Genomic DNA, 20022 nt, shown 5'->3' on the forward strand with positions numbered 1-20022 from the left:
GCCCTGTTTAATGGTGATGATTTCACGTTTGTATGCTTCAAAGGTGCCCATAGAGACTCCAGGAAGTCACTGGACACGCCGGTTATGAAAAGTGTTTATTAATGTGGGTGTTTCCAGTCTTTATTTTAGACTAAGTGTATCTCCAAATCAAACACAAATACATATATATTTAATCTAGGAGTTAAATGCAGAGCAGGTCGTTTGGAAAGAGATTTTCGGCCCTAGTTTCGTAGACTAGGCGTAGTCAGCGCGCAAGCGCAGGCACACCTCCCGTCTCGCCCACCCGCGCAAGTGGGAAAGAGGGAGGAGAAGAAGGCATGAGTGGGAGACGAGGAGGAGACGAGGCGTGGACTGGGATTAATACAGCCGATTCAGATCTTCACCAATCAAATGAGCTCCTCTCCTCTCCTTTAATGCGTTAGGGGAGGTTCAGTGCAAGTTCCGGCACTTGACAACCCGATGACGGAAGCAGCGCCGCCTCTCCCACCACGCGCATCACGCGCTGTGCGTGCGTATCATAATAATAACAATGCCCATATTATAAAAAACAGGAGAGAGAGGGAGATGTTTTGGTCCGAGAGGCTGAGTTTCCGTTACGCGTGCCATCCGCCTTTGATCTGACGTCAGATGTGACGGGACAATCTATATAGATATAAATTCACGTGTTGATTCAATTAGTTGCATTAAATAGTGTTTGTTGTGATTATTTATTGCATTTAAATGTGCCTGGAACTGTGGAAACCTGCCTGTGAGGTCTCGGTGACGTGTGCGCACTGCGCGCCGGTGGGCCAAACTTCCACTCCGCCAGCTGTGATTCGCCTTGAATGAATGGACTTTATTTGCGCCTTGCGCCGAGAGAAGACCAGGTTGGCGCTGGCGGGCTTTCAGCGCAGTCTCGGCGAGGCTTTTTGCCACGAAACTTCCACTACGCCTAGCTGAATCTGTGACGCCTCCCCCTGCTGCGCCGTCACACCCATCTTGGCGCAGGCGATCCACCAAACTGCCAAAACTGAGCGGGTCGAAACTTGCATTGCGCCGGCCACGAAACTAGGGCCCTTTGACTTTGAACGTATCGCCGAACCGGAAAAGTCCTGCCCCTATGTTCAGACCTCTATTCAAAGCTGCTCCCCCAGAACGCCAAATGAGTGCTCGAGATCAGCAGAGTGCAATCAGGAAGCATGGTAAGCATTGACAGACAGGCAGGCCGTCCAATTATATTCTCCGGCCCGACTTTTTGGATTGGACACGGTTTTTACAGTCCTCCTACGGCCACAGATGACATTTACGAGGATTCCAAGTAATATAACAGAAAGTGTTTCTGAATAGAATCACTCAACCATTAATCTTTAACAATGCATTTTATTTTATAAACTGATCATGTGTTTTATAGTGCTTATCTGGAAAATAACTAGTAACTGTTCACTAAATTAATATAGTGGAATATAAAAGACAATAATTAGCAAAGAAACATAAAAACTGGTGGTAGTAATGCAATTAAATGTAAATGAAAATAATTTAGTTCCATCTGACCACTGGAAACCTGCATGCTGAAAAAACATAATACTAACCTGGCTCAGCACTGCTGAGAACAACTGCTGCTGTTAAATAAATGCAGGAGACTGTTGCTGCGGACCAAAACACACAGCATTCTCCCAAAAGAGAGAAAAAAGAAAACCAAAACACAATGGTCAAGTGTATTGCGCATTAGAAAGAGACTGGAAGTCTTACTGTCTTCAGGGCCCCCAAAATAGGACACATTCTTCTGCAGTGGAGTGTGTGTGTGTGTGTGTGTGTGTGTGTGTGTGTCAACAGGAATACATACCAAGCTCATGCTGAGGGGGTTTGACTCCCTCCACACAAGGAGGGAGGCCAAACAAAAAGACTTGCTGGTGTGTGCTCGCTCCGGAGCTGGATGGAGGTTCTTTGATTTCCATCATGTTGCAAAGGTATTAACATCCATACAGCGAGTAGATTGTAGCTTTTGCATGGAAACATTGTCAAATTGGATCTTGTACTTTGGACCAATGTAAAAAGATAATAAGAAATAAATGAATTAATGCTGTTTTAACAGAATCCATTAGGGATAATTAGCTCCGCTGTGTTACAGTGTACAGCAACGTGAAATGAAAACAAAACTCTAGTCCACAGATTCCCAAAGGCAGAAACTCTTACTTGTGGCAAATCTTTTTTCTTCTAAATATTTGACAGGTTTGCCCGTACGAAATAGAAGGATGGACATACAAATCTGGCCATTAGCACAGAAACCATATGCACATTGTCTTGGAGGGTTTGCGAGCGTTTCTCTGCATCTGTGAGAAAAACTAGTTTAGTGGGTTTAAGACTGCAAAACAGTTCTGCTTATTTAAGTTTAAGGATTAGCCTGCATTCTTAGCCTAGCCAATACCTGGTGCCTACATTACCCACAGTGCAACTTGGCTAGTTATAGATTGTGTTTTGCTGTTAGCTAATGTAGCGTTTAGCTTCTTGCCGGCAGCGAAGATGAGGAGCTCCAGAGGTTTGGTAAACTCGCTTCTTTCTAACTCCACACCTCCAGATGTCAACTTAAACTTGAAGTCTTCGGCCTCAACCTACACCGACTCAGGTGACATCACTTGAGGCTTGACACAGCTCACTGTGGAGACACAAAAGTCTTTATACAACTCGTTTACATGCTGTAGTCTTTCCAAACACCTGTAAACACAGTTTGATGTGTACAATTACAGGAGTCCTTCTTTGAGAGAACTGGATACAGTTTGATACCTTGTATCAGTGAAGGAGTGTTTGTTTGAATGGTGAATGTCGACATGTAGATTTAAGCACTTTACAGACTAGAAAAGGCGCTAATCAAATGGAGAACCATTTACAGAGTCCATAAAAGAGACATATGTGTTGACTGGACACCTTCAACTGCAACCAGCATCAGTTATTACTCTTTGTATTATACATTTTTACACCACAAATAGTGGTAGTTGCATTTTATTTGCGGATGAATACTGACATGTCACGTTTTTTGGTTTTGGCTTCTCATAGGCTTGCGTGATCCTGCTTCCTAAAAATAGCATTTCTACACTTCTAAGTGATTTTGTTGAATTCATGTTGATGGGAGTGTAATTGCTGCATGGATTATGTTGGCTGGCAATAGTTTTTTTCCAGTCCATTTGTTGTTTCTTTCATAACTATATGGATTTTCTTTTGTAGATTACACTTCCACCCAATGAATGTTCACTCCATCCCTCATTCTCTTCACATGAAGTCGACACGACATTTGTGTCTGTGCAGACTCCGCTTACTAACTTCTCTGCATCGATCTGCAGAGGAGCTTCGTTGGAGAACCCTGCTTCCAGTTTCAGGCTACAAAAACACTTTTTTATCAATATAACATTTTGCGAAAGGAGAAACCCACAGAGAACTATCGCCAAACTCTGCACTTCTTCACAGCTGGATGAGTAAATTGTTTGCTTCACCTTCACTGGAACAACAAGCTGCCTCCAGGTGGTGAAAAATCAGTTGATGCTGCTTTCGGATAAGTAGAAGATTTGATCTTGAAAAAAGAGAACAGAAAGCCCCGTGCAGCCAACCCCAGATTCATTCTCATTTTGGAATAAGCTTCGTCCGCTTGGGGTTTGGCTTTGCTATATTTCCGCATTTTTATTTTTTCCCAGTACTGGGTCTTCCATTTCCATAGCATCCTCTTGGACATGGCTTTCACATGCACAAGTAGTGATCGAGAGGGGTTGCTTTTGTAAGAGGTATTTAGGAAAATCCAGCATAGTATACCTTTAACCAAGTGCTTTGAGTTGCCTAAACATGACCATAAAACCTTTCAACATGCTGTAGTTGCCAAAGGCAGATATTGCACGGAGAATGCAATGTTGACAGTGAACATTTAGTATATGTGCAAACAGTTTTAGACTTTGTAGATGCGTTTATTATTATGTTGACGAAAGAATATAATCTGGAAGTTTAAAGGTAGAGTAGGTCATTTGGAAAACCACAGATTTTGACACATCGAGGAACCGAAAAAAGTCCCGCCCCCTTCCTTCAGACCTCTGTTTAAAGTCGCAAAACAAGTGCTGGAGATCTACCAGTGCACAATCAGGAAGTAAAAATTATTTTCTCACATGTGACATTTTTTTTTTATTGTTATGAGGATTAAAAGTTTCTGAATAAAATCACCTACTCAACCTTGAATCTAAAATGTTTCTTTCATGTAATCCAAATTTAAATGTTTGCATGTTCCCCACTAATTTAAGTCACTTCCTTTGCAAAGGCAAACAACGCATCACCTATTTTTTAAATAAATGACAAAATAACAGTAAACCGTTTAATATTGCTGTTGTTTTCATGCATGCAGCCCGTGACGTGGATCCATTCCAGTGTAATGTGGCTTGTTAACACGTGATGTCTTGGTAGCAGAAGTGTTAGATGCACGTTAAACTGAGAGTTTCCGTTAAAAGCCCGCGGATCATCACGGGTGACGGTATAGGGGCGATGAAAGCGTGAGGCGGAGACATTGTCTCTGGGACGCGCCGGCGGCCGAGCGACGCTCTGCTGCTCCTCCGGTGGATCCGCGGAGGTAGTTAGTGAATGTTTCTTTGCACAGTGATTAAGGGGGAGGACCAATGGCAACAAAGGAGACGGAGAGGACGGTGGCTCCTCCTCTCCCTATCTCTCTCTCTCTCTCTCTCTCTCTCTCTCTCTCTCTCTCCCTCCCTCTCTCTCTGGGCTTCATAGATGTATATAATCCCCGAGTTGACCCAGAAAACAAACTCCTCTGACTGCCGAGACGCCGCAGAGTTCGTATCCGCCGCAGGGCTGCATGTAGCCAGAGCATCAGCTGGAGAATCGACCCCGGCACCGATCCAACTCCTCCGTACGGATTCGACGTTACCACATCGGGTAGGTGCCGTGTTCTGTTACTCCCCGAAACAGGTAGAGAGGCTGCACTTTCTCCAATTGTATCGCCGCGGACTATTTTATTATTTTCTCCACGTAATTAAAAAGGCACCCACGATTAGACGCGTTTATCCTGTGTCTCCTTGTCACTTTGCGTACTTGCTGCTATTGGCCCCTTATATGTGCGGCGGGTTCCTGGCTTCGAATGTTAAATAGCCCACATGCACAGTCCCCGAGGATGAGGAGGGGGAGAAGAAGAAGAAGAGGTTTCATGCTTGTGTAATAATATCAGTTATTATCCTCCCTCAGACTCATCTATTTACAAAGTGGCATTTGACTGAATGCTAATCCAGATCTGCAAAGAAGCTCCACAGATAGGGTGTAATTAGGTAACACAGGAACAGAATTCTAAGGAGGATTTAGACTATTGTTTTGTGATATCAGCACTAAAAAAAAATAAAATAAAAAAAAATGCTGTAGGCATCATCGGAGTTCTTTTTGGTGGGATTTAAAAGCCTAGAAATGTCTTTGTTTTCACAGACAGTAGCAGACATTCATTCCTTTTCCTCGCTCTGGATGCCTCTTTTTTGTGATCATCCCATTTAGAGGATACAATACTGCCATCAATTTGAACAAGCCAATCACGTTGACAGCAAATTACAAGTTTGTCATCTGTGGGTTATCTTAATTGAAGATCTTTTGTAATGACTGTGTGAAGACAGATAGGCAGTGTGCTGTGTGTTGAGAGGGGGGAGAGGTGTGTGTCTGTGTGTGTGTGTGTGTGTGTGGTCTGGAGAAGCATTCCTCTGCGTCCTTTTGGCTGCAAGGGTATTGCTGCCCTCCCTCGTCGGTGTGATATCCAGCGGCAACTCTCAGATGGTGTAATTTTGGGAGGTTCGAGATGTGACGGGAAGCGTTTAAATAAAGATATGGAAAGCGGGGAGGAGGGAGAGGAGTTTCAACAGAGAGACGGGGCTTGTTCTCGTGTGGGTGAAGGGTTTATTTTATTGTTTTAGAAGGGCAGCGATTTAGTATTGCACTTCTATCAAACTGCTTGACTCCTGTGAGTCTACTGCGGAGATGGAGCCATGCTGACTTTTTGTCTCTAAAAGGGGGCAAAATCTACATTTGTAGATTGGATGGCCTTTCTCTTGTTGGACCCTCACTGCCCACACCACCAGTTTGTAATGTATAGTTCTGTAAAGTTATTTTCTCCGTTGACTATGTAAGCTGTGTGGTGGTTGCCTATATGTGGCTAGCTGGCTCGGGCTATTTGACTCTGAATCATGTATGAGTGGCACAGACTGGAGAAGTCCTCTATGTGGTCCTCTATACAGATCCTATGTGTCTGCTTGCTAGGTGACGCTAGCTTGCTAGCGGTCTGTAAATATCTGGCTGATGCTTTCCCAAGAAACACAAACAACAATTTGATTGTTTTATTGAAGTGGATTCGCTATGTAGGTTAAACAACTTGTGCTTTGAGCATGCATGATAATGACAGCCTTCCAGGTGCTGCAGGGCTTTATTATCTTTGCTCAACTTGAATTGTGCCGAAGCCGGCCCAGCCCAACTTCAACCCTGTCATGCTCTAGGACGCTATTTCCAGAAGTACACAAGACATTGTACAGGAGAAGCACTCCTTGTGATGAGTAAACTCAACTTCATGTGTTACGTGGTGGATTGCCTCTTTCAGTGATGGGTATTTTTAGATTGTAATGACTGTGGATTCAATTACAAATCTAACATGATGTGTTGTGTGTTTTTCAGGGCTACAGAGGCCATGGCTGAACACATGATGATGCCCATGACCCACAGCTTCAGGATGGGCATGAATGGACCCCCGCAGCACAACGGCCAGCCCGGCATGCGCACTCTGCCTAACGGCCAGGTGATGCACTATGGCAGGAACCCTCAGAACAACATGGAGGCTGCCATGAGACAGCGGCAGGGCATGGTGGGACCCGGCGGGATGGCCGGCCCTGTGAACGGAGCTCCCATGGCCAACCACCACCATCAGATGATGTCTGGGAACATGATGTACAATGGTCAGGGTCCACAGCAACAGCCGCAGCAGCAGCAGCAGCAGCAGCAGCAGCATCACCACATGCACCAGCAGCACCAGCAGCACCAGCAGCAGCAGCAGGGTGGACACCCACAGCAGTACATCCCCGGTAACCTCACCTCCCAGCAGCTTATGGCCAGCATGCACCTGCAGAAACTCAACACCCAGTATCACGGACATCCGCTAGTCTCAGCCAACGGCCACCACATGCCCAACGGTGCTCAGTACCGGGTGGGTCCGGCCCAGCTATCGGGCATGCAGCACATCGGCGGCCCTTTGGGACTAAACGGCATGGACATGGATCTGATCGACGAGGAGGTTCTGACCTCGCTGGTGCTGGAGTTTGGGTTGGATCGAGTTCAGGAGCTGCCCGAGCTCTTCCTGGGACAGAACGAGTTTGACTTCATATCGGACTTTGTGTGCAAACAGCAGCCGAGCACTGTGAGCTGTTGAGCCAAGCGTCCGGGACTTGGTTTGGTTTTTGTCTGGACTGGACACCCCAAAGAATGACTGAGCGGTCACAGTAGCACAGCGGGAGGAGACAATCTCTCTGTTCTGTTTGGGTGTTTCTGTGTCTGTGTATTTGACAGTGACTTGTACGCCTTCACACTGACCTGCCTGTGAGTTGATGAAGAATTGTAAAGCGAGGAAACGCCGTGAAAAGCACCTGGTTTCTCTTCTTTCAAGCCGGTGGCGATAAGATCTGTCATCTTTGGCCAAATTGAGGCATCCTGATGCAGCGGGTTCTGTCTGTACCCATCTTGCCCTCAGCACACGTGCCTGCATCGCCAAGGCATTGGGATCATTGTAAAACTTACCACGGCGGGGGAAGGCCTGAAAAGACTACCCATCTGGGTCTGCTAGTGTGGCATCACTTAATGTATTTTATCTCTGATGACACCTTCAAACAGTAGCAGACATTTTACAGATTTATAAAAGAGGCAATCCTCTGAAGTTGTTTATATAAGGATGAAGGGATTAAGAACAGATTTTTTTTTTAAAGACATGCATATTGAAGGCTGGCTCTTCAAAACTGAGATCCGACAAAAAGAAGAAAAAAATCCTCGAAGAGCAGGAGAGTGAGGTTGCGCAGCATTCCTGGGTGACGAGATGGGGTTTATCTCTGATTGGTTGAGTGAAATGTGCTACATTGATTCTTCAGCTTTTTCAGTGTCACGACTCCGATGAAATCTGCAATCATTAAATGTATCACATCTGTTCCCCGCTAGTTAACTGTGATTGAATCATTGGGAAAGCAGCGCCTTTCTTAAAGGCTTAAACAAAAGCATTTATCTGTAGAAAATAGCCTGGAAGCCTCTCTGCTCTGATCATTTAGATGCTCAGTGCAAGGAAAAGTTTGCGTTTACTGTTTAGTAGAATTGCATGAACTAAACTAAAGAGGGACAAACACCATAACTGTGGCCAAACAATAAAGCAGCCATTAGAGGGCGAGGGTGATGCAAAACAAACGAAAAAAAGTGCGTGATTGCAGAATTTGCATCTGTGTGTTGTTAGTATACGTGTGTGTGTGTGTGTGTGTGTGTGTGTGTGTGTGTGGTCAGTGCAGTGAGGCATTTAAAACCCAGTGAATGGCGTCCTCCTTAAACCGTCGCCCTGTGTGCTGAAGGTGAGCGGAGGCTGCCGCGGGGGGGAGAGAGAGGGGAGAGAGAGGTTTGGATGTGTGGACACAGCACTCCCCGGCAGCACTTAGTTTAATCATTATTTAAACCTGCTACCTGTGGCATTGATTTCATTCGGCAGGACGAGGAGCGCTAAAGCGTGCAAAGTTGTTGTTTTTGCCATAGATTAGCTTACTCCGCTGCTTTTCTACTGATTAGATTTAAATTACATGTTCTCACACGCTTGTCTTAATTGAGGTCAGCTCACACATTCTCCAATGACTCAATAATTATAAAACGGACATGTTCTGTGGCGCTTTTTCGTTTTTTTTTGCAGTTGGTAATTAGGTTTTTGTCAAGGTTGCTGCTTTGCCGCTGCGGGCCGGTTGAGAGAGAACTTCCTGCACTCCTAATGCTATTTGTGGAGCTGTCATGAGGGGTCAGGGCTGCGCTGGTGCACCGTGTTAATCTGTTCCAATACGAGTGCGCTGCCGTCCCTGTCTCTCTGGAGAACTGCCATCTCCGGGACCCTCCAGTCTAACAATGGGCATTGAAACTCGATTTAAACAACAACAAAAAAAGGCAGAAGAGTGCCAGCGAGTTCACACTCTGTTTCACTTTCCCGCCAGGCGACACCGCAGCCGGACAAAACTCACAAGCTCACAGTTAAAAAAATGGACATTACTTCTGGCCTTAGTGAGACAGTGGCCTCTGATTACCGCTATAAGTGCAGCCTTCTCGTGTATTGTATCTTTGTACTTTAGACTAGAGGTGAAGTTGATCTAGACACATTTAAAGGTACTTTTCGACAAACATTTGTCAGATGTAAATGTAAAATCAGTGGCTGATTTTTGACGTGTTGACAAGAGATTATATCCTACGTTTTTACAAACGCGTGTGTAGATACAGTGTGATTATACCAATGTTTTGTTTTTTCGGGTGCAGGGCCTGAAGCTTTAAGACCAAGTACACTGCATGCTAAAGCGTGAGGGACGCCACCACTTTTCCCACAAACATGCAGCTGAGAATGTACAGTACAACACATTGTGGGAAGTTGTCTTAAGATGGTAGATAAACGTGTGAGATTGTACTCCTTGTTCCAAATTACACATCATTCATTTGGGTAACCCCCCCTCTTCCCTCTCCCCCCCCCCCACCCTTTCCCCCACTTCCCCCCAAAGCTTTTGTAATGTTATTGATTCTATTTTAAGAAAATGTATTTATTTTCAAATAAAATATTTATTTAAAGAAACGTCTTCCTTGTATGTGGGTGATTCCGGTATGCGGCGTCATGAAGAGGGAGACGTGTGACGCACGGATTGATGAGTGGTTGCTACTGTAATGTTGCTATGTACCAAGCTGTTCCTTGTGTTGGCGGTCGGAAAAAAAGCCCAGGCATTGAGATGCCGTCCATTCGTCCTATTTGAGTTTGATCCTCTTGTTGGTTTTAGACACCCACAAGAAGTGATGAGCAAACACAAGAGCGGAGTACACATCCTAAACACTGAGTCAGCACAAAGCTGGACCACCAGAAACATGGCGTGATGATTAGTAACCAATAACAGAGGCTCGATTCTAATTTTAACTATGATGTGATGAAACTCATGTCCGTCACTCTTTAAGGAAAATGTGTCTACATCTACTCCCAATAATCTCCCCGATGACGTAATCGGTGATTTGAAATGACGTGTCTTGTTTTCTTGTAAGGATCTTAGAGTGCCGTCATTTCTCTTCTCTCCAGCCAGACAGTTTCCTTTTACCACTAGAAGAACATATTCTGTTGGGATTTCTGGAGGAGAAAAATATGAAAATAGTCTAATTTAAAATTTCTAATTAGCCGTGCAGTAATGTCATATTAAGAAGACCTAAAACACTTAAGCTGCTCTACATGACTTGAGTGGAGGCAGCGTTTTTGTCCTTGAGCTGTTTTTAATGGATTTCTGAAAACTATCCGAGGCCGCGACTTATGGACATGCAGTAGAGCAAAGCTTCAGCAGAAAATCTCGCAATGTTAAGCAATGTGAAAAAAGGCTTTGTGTATCTGCTCTGATTTGGATCCGCGACAAAATTTAATGGGTTCTTCTTTGGCTCATTCTACAATCTTCTACAGAGTTTCATGAAATTTGGCTCTGTAGTGTTGTTCTGTAATCCTGCTGACAAACAGCCAAACAACAAACAAACAAATCGAAAATACTAAGTGCACCAAAATGCAACACGCCGACAACAATTATGTCCATATCAAGGCACACTGCTTTTTTGAAAGTACCAAAGTGTAAAAGAACAAAACCTATTTCAGTGACTACATGATCAAAACAAGACCAGAATCAACCACACCAAGGTGTTCCTCAGGGTCACAAAGTCACACACGGGTGATTACTACTAATATAGGTTGTGTCCGAAATCACTCACTCTTGCCTACTCACTATCTAACTCTTGCCTACTAACTCCCTGGGAGTTCTATGTAGTGAGCTCATCTGCAAAATGAAAAAGCAACATTTGGACCCTGTTAATTGCGTTACTGTTGCTGCGCAATTTAAACATGCCAGATTAATTGCACCTGGTGGACAATCCATAATAACCGCTGATATACTTTTTTGAATACATGCAAATTGTAAGCTAATTTGTTGTAATTTATGTTCCCTAGGTAAGCAGTGATGCTGTGTATATGTCCAAGGTTTTTATTTTAAAAAGTAATAACAAGACCTGTGTTGGAGGCGCTACAGGTAGTTTCCGTAAGTACTTTGTTATTTTCGCCCCACAACTCATGGATTTGTCTCAATCGCACTGCTCTCGTGCATCTTTCACCTTCCTTCAGAGCAATGCATGATGGTACACAATGCTCGGTTGGTCACTCTTTTCAAGATTAATTGTGGGATGCTTTCAGTCCACCGGTATAATAATTCTCACTATACATTCAGACAACACTACAACATGGATAACTCACTATAAAGTCCACTGTAGTGAGTGATTCAGACTGTATAGAATTCGATACACACATGAGAATTTGCGCTCCCTCAATACACCTGGTGCCACTTGTGTGAGATACTAGTATTTTTGAAGCAATTTATGATGTGTAAAAAGGTCCACCATGGAGGAAAATGTGAAAGAAAATGAAGGGAGAAGAAATATGTGTGAAAATGAATGACAGGTTAAGAAAGAAATGGAAAAGGAATTCATGACGGCACACTTTTCTAATATTAGTGTGACATTACTCAAAAATGTGATTCTGTGTACCATTTTCTACGAGTGCTGCTCTGACATGCTCCACCTGTTTCCTGCTGTGAGCGGTATGCACCACTTACTGTATCAACACTTGCAAGCTCAGTGCACCTTGCAGTCATGCAGCTTTTGAAAGTAGAAGCACAAAAAAAAAAAAAAAAAAAAAAAAAAGGAGAGCGATATCCCCACCGTCTTGATGCTTCTTCCTCAGACCTTTTAGAACTGCGAACTGGTTGAATACAGTGTCAACGCAGATGCAACATTTCACATAAAAGCTAAACATTTGAGATTCCTCACCATAGGTTTCTCTCACTGCAAACATGCATGAGAGAGACAGAGAGAGAGAGAGAGAGAGTGAGAGAGAGAGGGACAGAGAGAGAGAGGGAGAGACAGGCCTGATTAAACATTCAGCTTCAAACAAACCTGTGGGGGAATGCTGTTAATACAGAACAGCGCTGCGCTCTACAAGGAAGAACAAGTAATTTTTTCTCTGCAAAAAAACAACAGAAAATGCTCAAAGCACACGGACACAGACAGATAACACCAGTAGCATCTTGTTCCTGCGACGCTCTGTACAAATCTGTATAAACTTCAGTTTGAGCACGAGCCCAAAGAGCTTATCTCCTCTAAATATAAACAGGAAACTGTATCGTTGAGCCACTTCCTAAAGCGAGGCGAGGAGCTTGATATTCACTCTCAGAATAGCCCCTTCTGGCTGTGAGCATATACCCAACACGAGAGCCTGCCGAGTCTCATGTGGTAGCTCAAAGGCCCACTCAGAGCAACCCATTAAGTCAAATGTGCAGTCAAGGGTGACTTCTTTCTCCAATTATTAGACTGAGCAATTGAAATATTTTCTTCAAGAAGTTCTTTAAAGGTCCCATATTATGAAAAACATGTTTTCTCTGGTCTCTACACCTATAAACTGGTCCTCCCTGAGCCTGCCAACTCCCAGAATGAGGAAAACAAGCGACTCCTGCATGGTCTCTGCAGCCCACCCACTGGTACAATGGCGCTCCTACAGGCTGCTCAGATTCAGCTCCCGTCGTTACGTAACGAAGGGATTTGCATCGGCCGAAGTCCTCTGATGATAGGAGATATCCGAGAGAGAGGGTTCATCACCGAGGTGAAGTTCGGTGTGTCCTGTGGTAAGACAGCAGTGAGATAGCAGTGTTTCACAATGTCGTCGCTTACAGCTAGACACGCAGATTGCTCTGTTATTGGTTGTACAAATCCACATTAGTGCTTATATTCTGTCAGCTACGGTTCATGTTAGCTTGTATGTGTGTGCTAACCACTTCACATCGGACTGCTTCAGTAACGAGTCAGTAAAAAGCTGGCTCTCGTAAAAGGATCTGTCCCAACCATACGGGACCCAGCAACTTCACCTGAGACACATAGGAGCCATAGCGATACATCCACGTAAACATTGGCGCATGCTACCGCTAGCATAAGCGGCATCCTCTCCGTGGCTCTCCAAGTAGGCGATGACAGACGGAGCTCATTAGCATTTAAAGGTGCAGACACAGAAACAGCCTGTTCTCAGCAGAGCTCATTTGAGCAACTTTGAGACAGCTGAAATTCAGGACCAAGGATGGGTTTGGGGCAATGCATATCAAATCCAGTGTTGTTGGACCTCTGACAGCTGTGTGGAATTGATGAAAATCAGTATAATATGGGACCTTTAATTTCAGACACAACAAAAATCGTCTCTTTAAATGTGGATGAAATACATGCTAAATTCTGTTCAGCTTGGTTTTAGGAAAATGCATGACCTTGAACTGTATACGCTCGAGTGTAGCATTGATGGAAGAGCACTTAATCCTATCTAACCCTCCTTCCCAAAGCTGATATCTTGCTGTCAATCCCCTCTGGGTATCCCTTACATGGCTGCAGGGAGTGGTGTGTGTGTGTGTGTGTGTGTGTGTGTGTGTGTGTGAAGATCAATGAACTGTGACCCTAAACGTTTGGCAGTTTAGGGGGCGGCTTTATAGATGCGCTGTAATGTGTCCAGCTGAATCAAAGACTGCCAAAGTGAGCCTTCAGGTATGTCCATTTATTCCATTATGACCATTGTGTTGACACAGAGGGCCACAACAGGGGGGGGGGGGACAAACAGTGCAATTGTAAATTGTTAGTGGGCTTCAGAGGTGCTGGCAGGTAGATTGGACAGAGGCAGGCTAGGTGTTTACCTATCTTTATGCTAAGCTAAGCTAATGGTCACCGAGTTTGTAGCTTCATATTTGCTATATATCTTTGTAACTTTCGACAGGAAAGCGAACGAGTGCATTTCCCAAAAATGTTGAACTTGTCAAATTAATGAGTGTGAATAAATATCAGCGCTGACACGAAACAAACATGATGCTGCAGGTCTGTGGAGGAGCCAGAGGAATGCTCCAGTTTTCTCTCTGCTAATTCTCTGCGTTTAGGAAACATCAGCGTGTGTTACCACACTGGTAAGAACTGGGTTTTCAATATGCTTGAGAACAGACAGCCAGCATGGTCGTGAATAGATTGCTGTGAGGTATAACATTGGCAAATGTAACTGTAACTGTAATATTTATAAATCTGTGATTGAATCCGGAGTTTACAATGGTAGTAATTGCATGAATGACCAATGCAATTTGAATGATGACACAATTTGCTGTAGTGTATGAGGAAGTGAGCCCATGGTTGGAGGCTATTAGCTGGCAGAATGGGAGAGTGGCTGGCATAATAGTGAAACGTTACAGAAATAGTGGGGAATTTATGAGAAAAACCCACATTGTGAAAACAACACCAAATTTGATTCATCGATGTGTGAACTAGGTGAGAAATGATGTAATGATACCAGATCTTCGATGTCGAACTTGCCCAACTATTCAGCATGAAGTGAAACAGAAACTGGAGAGTCACCACCTCACTGTGTACAGTATACACATGAGTGTGCCGTATGTTCCCTCACCGTGTTTTGTGAAATATCACCCTGTCCCCATTTTTGTCTCACCAAACTGGTTCATTTTTTTTTAAAGCATCGACTGCTTTGCACGTGCTACCATCTCTTAGCCCCAATCTCTTTGTTGTGTGTGCCGGCCAAGTGTAATCCAGGACACACAGTGGAGCCGGCTCTGCCAAGTCCACCTGGTAGGACAGCAGGGTGGCTCTGCGTGGCACATCTGCTCTGACATGGTAATACTTAAAAGTACTGATGGCAGCAGGGAAACATGCGAGGCTGCTGTAATGGCCCGGGTGCATCCAAATCTGTTTTATGGATCGTATTCTCTTGAAATGTGCTATGTATGAACAGGTTCTGTGAGTGGTAGGAGTCAGACTGATCTAAGGATGTGGTCACATACGCATTTTTTAGTTGCACTTCCTTCAGTCTGGTCTTTACAAACAGTGACTCGCCCATATGTGTCCAGGGTTACCAACAAACAACTGAAGTAGAACTAACTATAAGTATATTAAGCCCTATTTGCACAAGACTAGTATTATGGGCTCAATATATTGTGGAGGTCATATATGACCTTAATCCTGTGTGAATCTGCCATGTCTGCAATTTGTCAAGTGAAAATTCCACAGCAGATTACCTACCATGTTTTGACAAAGAGGTCCTGTGATAATATTGTACTTTGGAGTTGTTTTTTTGTTTTTTTGGGGGGGGTTTCTGCCTCTTTCCCGGTCTAGAGTAATGGAAGCTGCATTGGAAATGATAAATGAAAGTTATGACGTATCCGGGGAATAATGTCAGTCAATTTGAGTAAAACAGAGACTTCAATTATCCCATGCTCATTTCTTTTGAATCCTAACTTTGAAACCACAAGAGGTCCCCTGGTAATACTAGTACTGTGCAAATAGGGCTTTAAATCCACTTGACTATGAATAATAAATATTGAGTGTGAAGGCTCATTGTGGACCATGGGAACAGTTTTAAGGGGAAAAAAAAATTGCTCAAGGTTTCTACTTTCTAGCAGTGTTCCGTGAAAAAGCTTGTAAGGCTACTTGAGTGATTCATTTATTTCCTGCATGGTAGTATTTTTGAAAAAAGTACAGAACCTATTTATTTATTTCTGTTTGGCTTTAACCACAGAAATAGTGGTCCAGTGAATCACATTGTTATTTATGAATTTTTTACAAAATACACTTGATTCCTTTCAAACCATCATTGATAGAAGATTGACATCGATGTCATATTTGAGTGTTATGTATAGAGCTGTACTTTGATTAGTACCTTTGAATAAGAATGGGAAACTGAAAAATACACATATGCCAACACGTCTAAAGCTGAATAATGAGCATGTAGTATCTTGTCTGTGTCCTCAGTCAAACAGAAATGGTTCTATGGAGCTAGATGACCTGAGACTCTTCATCACAGCTCCAGGTTACCATCCATGGATGGATAAATAAACTGTGTCTGCCTGGTAAACCCCCTCTACACACAAGGTCAGACAGTATGCTAATCCCAATCATATAACAGTGTTTCCCTCAGCCCAGCGCCTCCTTTCATAGCCACCAAATAAATACCCGAAGCACAAAAAGTCGAAAAGGAAATCCCAGGTTGAAGTGTGAAGCACAACATGATTTAGTATAAACAATGCCCTTTTCACCAAATGCCGATGTCATCGGCTACACGCTTCCTTGTAAACACTTTTGACAGTCAGGTAGACGTAATCCGCTCTCCTCGCCCTGAAGCTGCAGCAGTGACGCATACGAGCTCTCACTTCTACCTTTTCCCTCCTGTTGCTGCCTCAGAAAAGTTGTCGTCATCGTCATTACCGTCATCGTCATTACCTTGTGAGTCAGATGACTCACCCCAGCATTCTAGTGAAAACGGCGCAGACAAAAGTATTCAAGGTGTGAGACAAACTACGTGAGAACGAACGCGTTGCAGTTTTGATTGTCTTGATTCTCGACACTGTGGAGACTTGAAACCTTAACTTCTGATTAATTTTTTTATCCCCGAGGCAGAGAAGGCTGCTCCTCCATTATTATTAAGAGGCATGAGGAAGATTGAAATATTAAGGAAAATAGTATTGGTTGAAATAAACCATTACCAAATATTTTCTAAAATATTTTCCTGTCTTTTTGGGGGAAAAAATCCACGATTGAAATTCTGATTAAGATGCTTCAAAAAGACCAGAAAGTGTTGGTGGGAGGGGGGGAGGAGGACAAACTCCCCCCGTCCTCTCTTAGGACGTGACCTCTTCTATCAATTTAATGTAAACCATATTTCATGTTAATCTGTAATTGGCCAAAACGCGGGTCATTACCAATCAACAACCAGAATACAAAACAGACGACTGATTTGATTTCCAAATGTCAACTTCAATTCCCGACCATTGCATTGTACACGACAAACTGGTAGTAAAGTGGTAGGACGTTTTAGAAAATAAATTATATGTAAAAAACAAAAAAGTAGTTTTTAAGATTTATGTTTTCCTTCTATTGAACAGTAGCTTGCTCATCGAGGCAGCCAATGCATCAATTGGCTTGTTGTAGCATCCCTAAGGGACCCGTGCAGCAGTCCGCCACCCATATTGGGATTCAGCCTTGGGTGAGCAGAGTTTATTGTCAGACATCCGATGACACATTCGGCTACACACAATCATTCCCATCCAGAGCCTTGCAGTGATAATTTATAAGAATTACTACTTCTTTTTTTCGTTAAATATATGAAAGTACAGATAAGAACCCAACCCGTGTAGTATAGTAATAATAATAATTGTATCCTAATAACACATATAGTGCTTTAAACCCATGTAAACATGAAACATTGCATTGATGGCTCTTCTAGTGCTACGTTACTTGCTACGGGCACCAATACACTCATTATACTAATGAAATCTAATTTGCTATGTTGCCAAAGAGTTTCATACAGTCACTTTGCTGTGCCTGAAGATCTGTCAGCAGCAAAACAACTTCTTCCCTGATTCCTCCGTGCCTGTTGAGGTGTAGCCGTGACTCAGACACAAACATGATTGCACATAATTGTACAATTTCCGTCCACATCTGTATCACCTGAAGGTGCAGTCTGATCATTAAACTAGAGCTAAAACAAATACCTTCATGTCAGTGAATTAACATTAACTCTTTACAGTATATCCTCGCATATTCAGGGACCTAACGTTATTTTATCCTCACATTATTTTGTCTTGGTGTCACAATCAGGTCATAATGTGGGAATAAGGTGATACTGGTGTGATTAAACCAGACTGGAAACTCCCACTTTGTTTGCACCCGAGGCCATGCATGACATGATGAGGTAAACCAGTTCTAGCTGGTGATGCATTTGGGGTTGGAGATTAAACATTTTAGTTTCCACAATGTAGCTTACTGACGCCGGATGTAACGCTGCTTTTTAGTCGCAAAGCCCAACATATTAGATTATATATAATATGAGAATATTCTTTGATTTTGTTGCAATGTCTTGCTAGTTTAAAGGAAAGACAAATTTCAGTATGTTGCTTGTTTCATTGTGTGGTGAAATGAATATATTATATATTATTGAAATATTATTGCAGATTTGAAAAAGTGCTCCCACCCTTGTCAATGTTGAATCAGGAAGAAACAACCTTAAGGCCACAGTGAGTTATTTGCATGACCAAAATTTTCTTTGGTTTGATACGTGTCTTCCTGGGAACCACCATGATGACTACATTGTGAGTTTCATTCATTTGAAAAGTGAGTCACCGTGTTATTGGTTCATATATGGAGTGTCCTTGTCTGATAAAACACGCTAATCAAAAAGAAGTCCAAAATACACTAAAAGTCGTCCTTCTTCAAATGTTTTGGGCCTGGAAATACTGGATTCATGGGCGATTTCCAAAGATCAACCATTTCCATGTCATGATAGGTTGATGTATCTCAGAGATCAATGCAGAAGCAACTAAAACATCACCATTCTGTTTTATCACAAATTGGGTTTTATTTTAAACATGCAACTTCGGAGATCTAGGTTCGCAGCAACGTCGCTCAAACAAAGTGCCAAGAAACAAGATCAGACATGCTGTACACAAACTGACAGTTTCCCCTTTATCTGGAGGTTACACTGAAAAGTGAGTTCACGCACCGATCATAATCTGTAACCGCAACGGAAAACTATGTGCACACGACGACGACAGCGAGTACAGTAGGCCAAAGTTGAACCGGCGCGTTGGTTTGATGTTACGACCGTTTGGTTAATAATCTCCATGTTTGCAACGTGATCTTATCTCTGCTCGTCATCTTGAGCCGCCTCAGCAGGTGGCCTTTCAGCGGAGTGTCTTGAGGCTGCAGGTTTGTGGGGAGGTCAGGTTTAGGCAACAAACCTACTTAGGGGTTAGGAACAGTGTTGCCACAGTTACTTTGAAAAAGTAATCTGCCTACTGACTTCTCCTTTAAAAAGTAACTTAGTTAAGTTACTGACTACTTGATTTTAAAAGTAACTAAGTTAGATTACAAGTTACTTTATTAGTTACATTCAACAGCTACCGACTACCGTTTTTGCCAATACTCACTTTATTGACGTGCTTTTTTTAACAGTAACATCAACCATGTATCCACTGACATTTTAAGTTGCACTTGAAAACTATTTCCTGAATGAAAATACATGTTTATATATATATATTTATATATATATATGAATAAAGACAGTCTTTCTTGACTTCACTTAACTTAAATAATTATTTTGCATATTGTAATGGCAGTAACATCATGAATGAACATTTTATGAATATTGAACCAGCATTAGAGCAGCAAGGATTGGTTTTATGGAACAAAGGATGAGCACAGTCCTCAAGTATGAGCGGCGTGATGATGAAGGGAGGGGGCGGGGCCAGCAAGCAGCGAGACATTTCTCCACTAAACACTCAAGAGAGACTCCGCTCGCATTTCAGCACAGACTGAGTTGGCAGGAGCTCCGTGAAATCGAGAACTCGTCTTGTTTATTCACACGCTGCGCCTTTTCACCGTCACCGGGCAGGACCTGCTCGTTTAATGTGGTTGTTCCATGCTGTGACTCTAAATGTTTTTTGAAGTTTGACGTTGTATTCTTGAAAGTAGACAACACTTTGTTGTTAACGCAGAGTGTACAACAAACCTTTATGTTGCCATCTTTTGCTGAGATGAAGTCGAAATAATGCTTGTATTTCCAGCTGGAAAATGCGTATCTTTCCCCCTCCATTAGGCGAATTCGACTTGATGTAGCCGCCTGCAGCGTGCTACCTAACGTGATGTTTTGTGGGTTGAAAGCGATGCATGATGGCTAGA

At 43.1% G+C, this 20022-nt stretch overlaps 2 protein-coding genes across 2 annotated transcripts in view; both read left to right on the plus strand.

The window, feature by feature from the left end:
• nr1d2b (nuclear receptor subfamily 1, group D, member 2b) overlaps window positions 1-20022 on the plus strand; it is a 352544-nt gene that overhangs the window by 48992 nt on the left and 283530 nt on the right. The gene's annotated exons all lie outside the window — the stretch shown is intronic.
• cited4a (Cbp/p300-interacting transactivator, with Glu/Asp-rich carboxy-terminal domain, 4a) lies at window positions 4698-7896 on the plus strand. The gene is given in 3 exon segments (XM_084032252.1): window positions 4698-4839; window positions 4841-4899; window positions 6664-7896. Coding segments are annotated over 3 exon segments (912 nt in total). The 5' UTR covers window positions 4698-4734; the 3' UTR covers window positions 7412-7896.

Source organism: Eutrigla gurnardus (assembly GCF_963514095.1).
Source record: "Eutrigla gurnardus genome assembly, chromosome: 17".
NCBI lineage: Eukaryota > Metazoa > Chordata > Actinopteri > Perciformes > Triglidae > Eutrigla > Eutrigla gurnardus.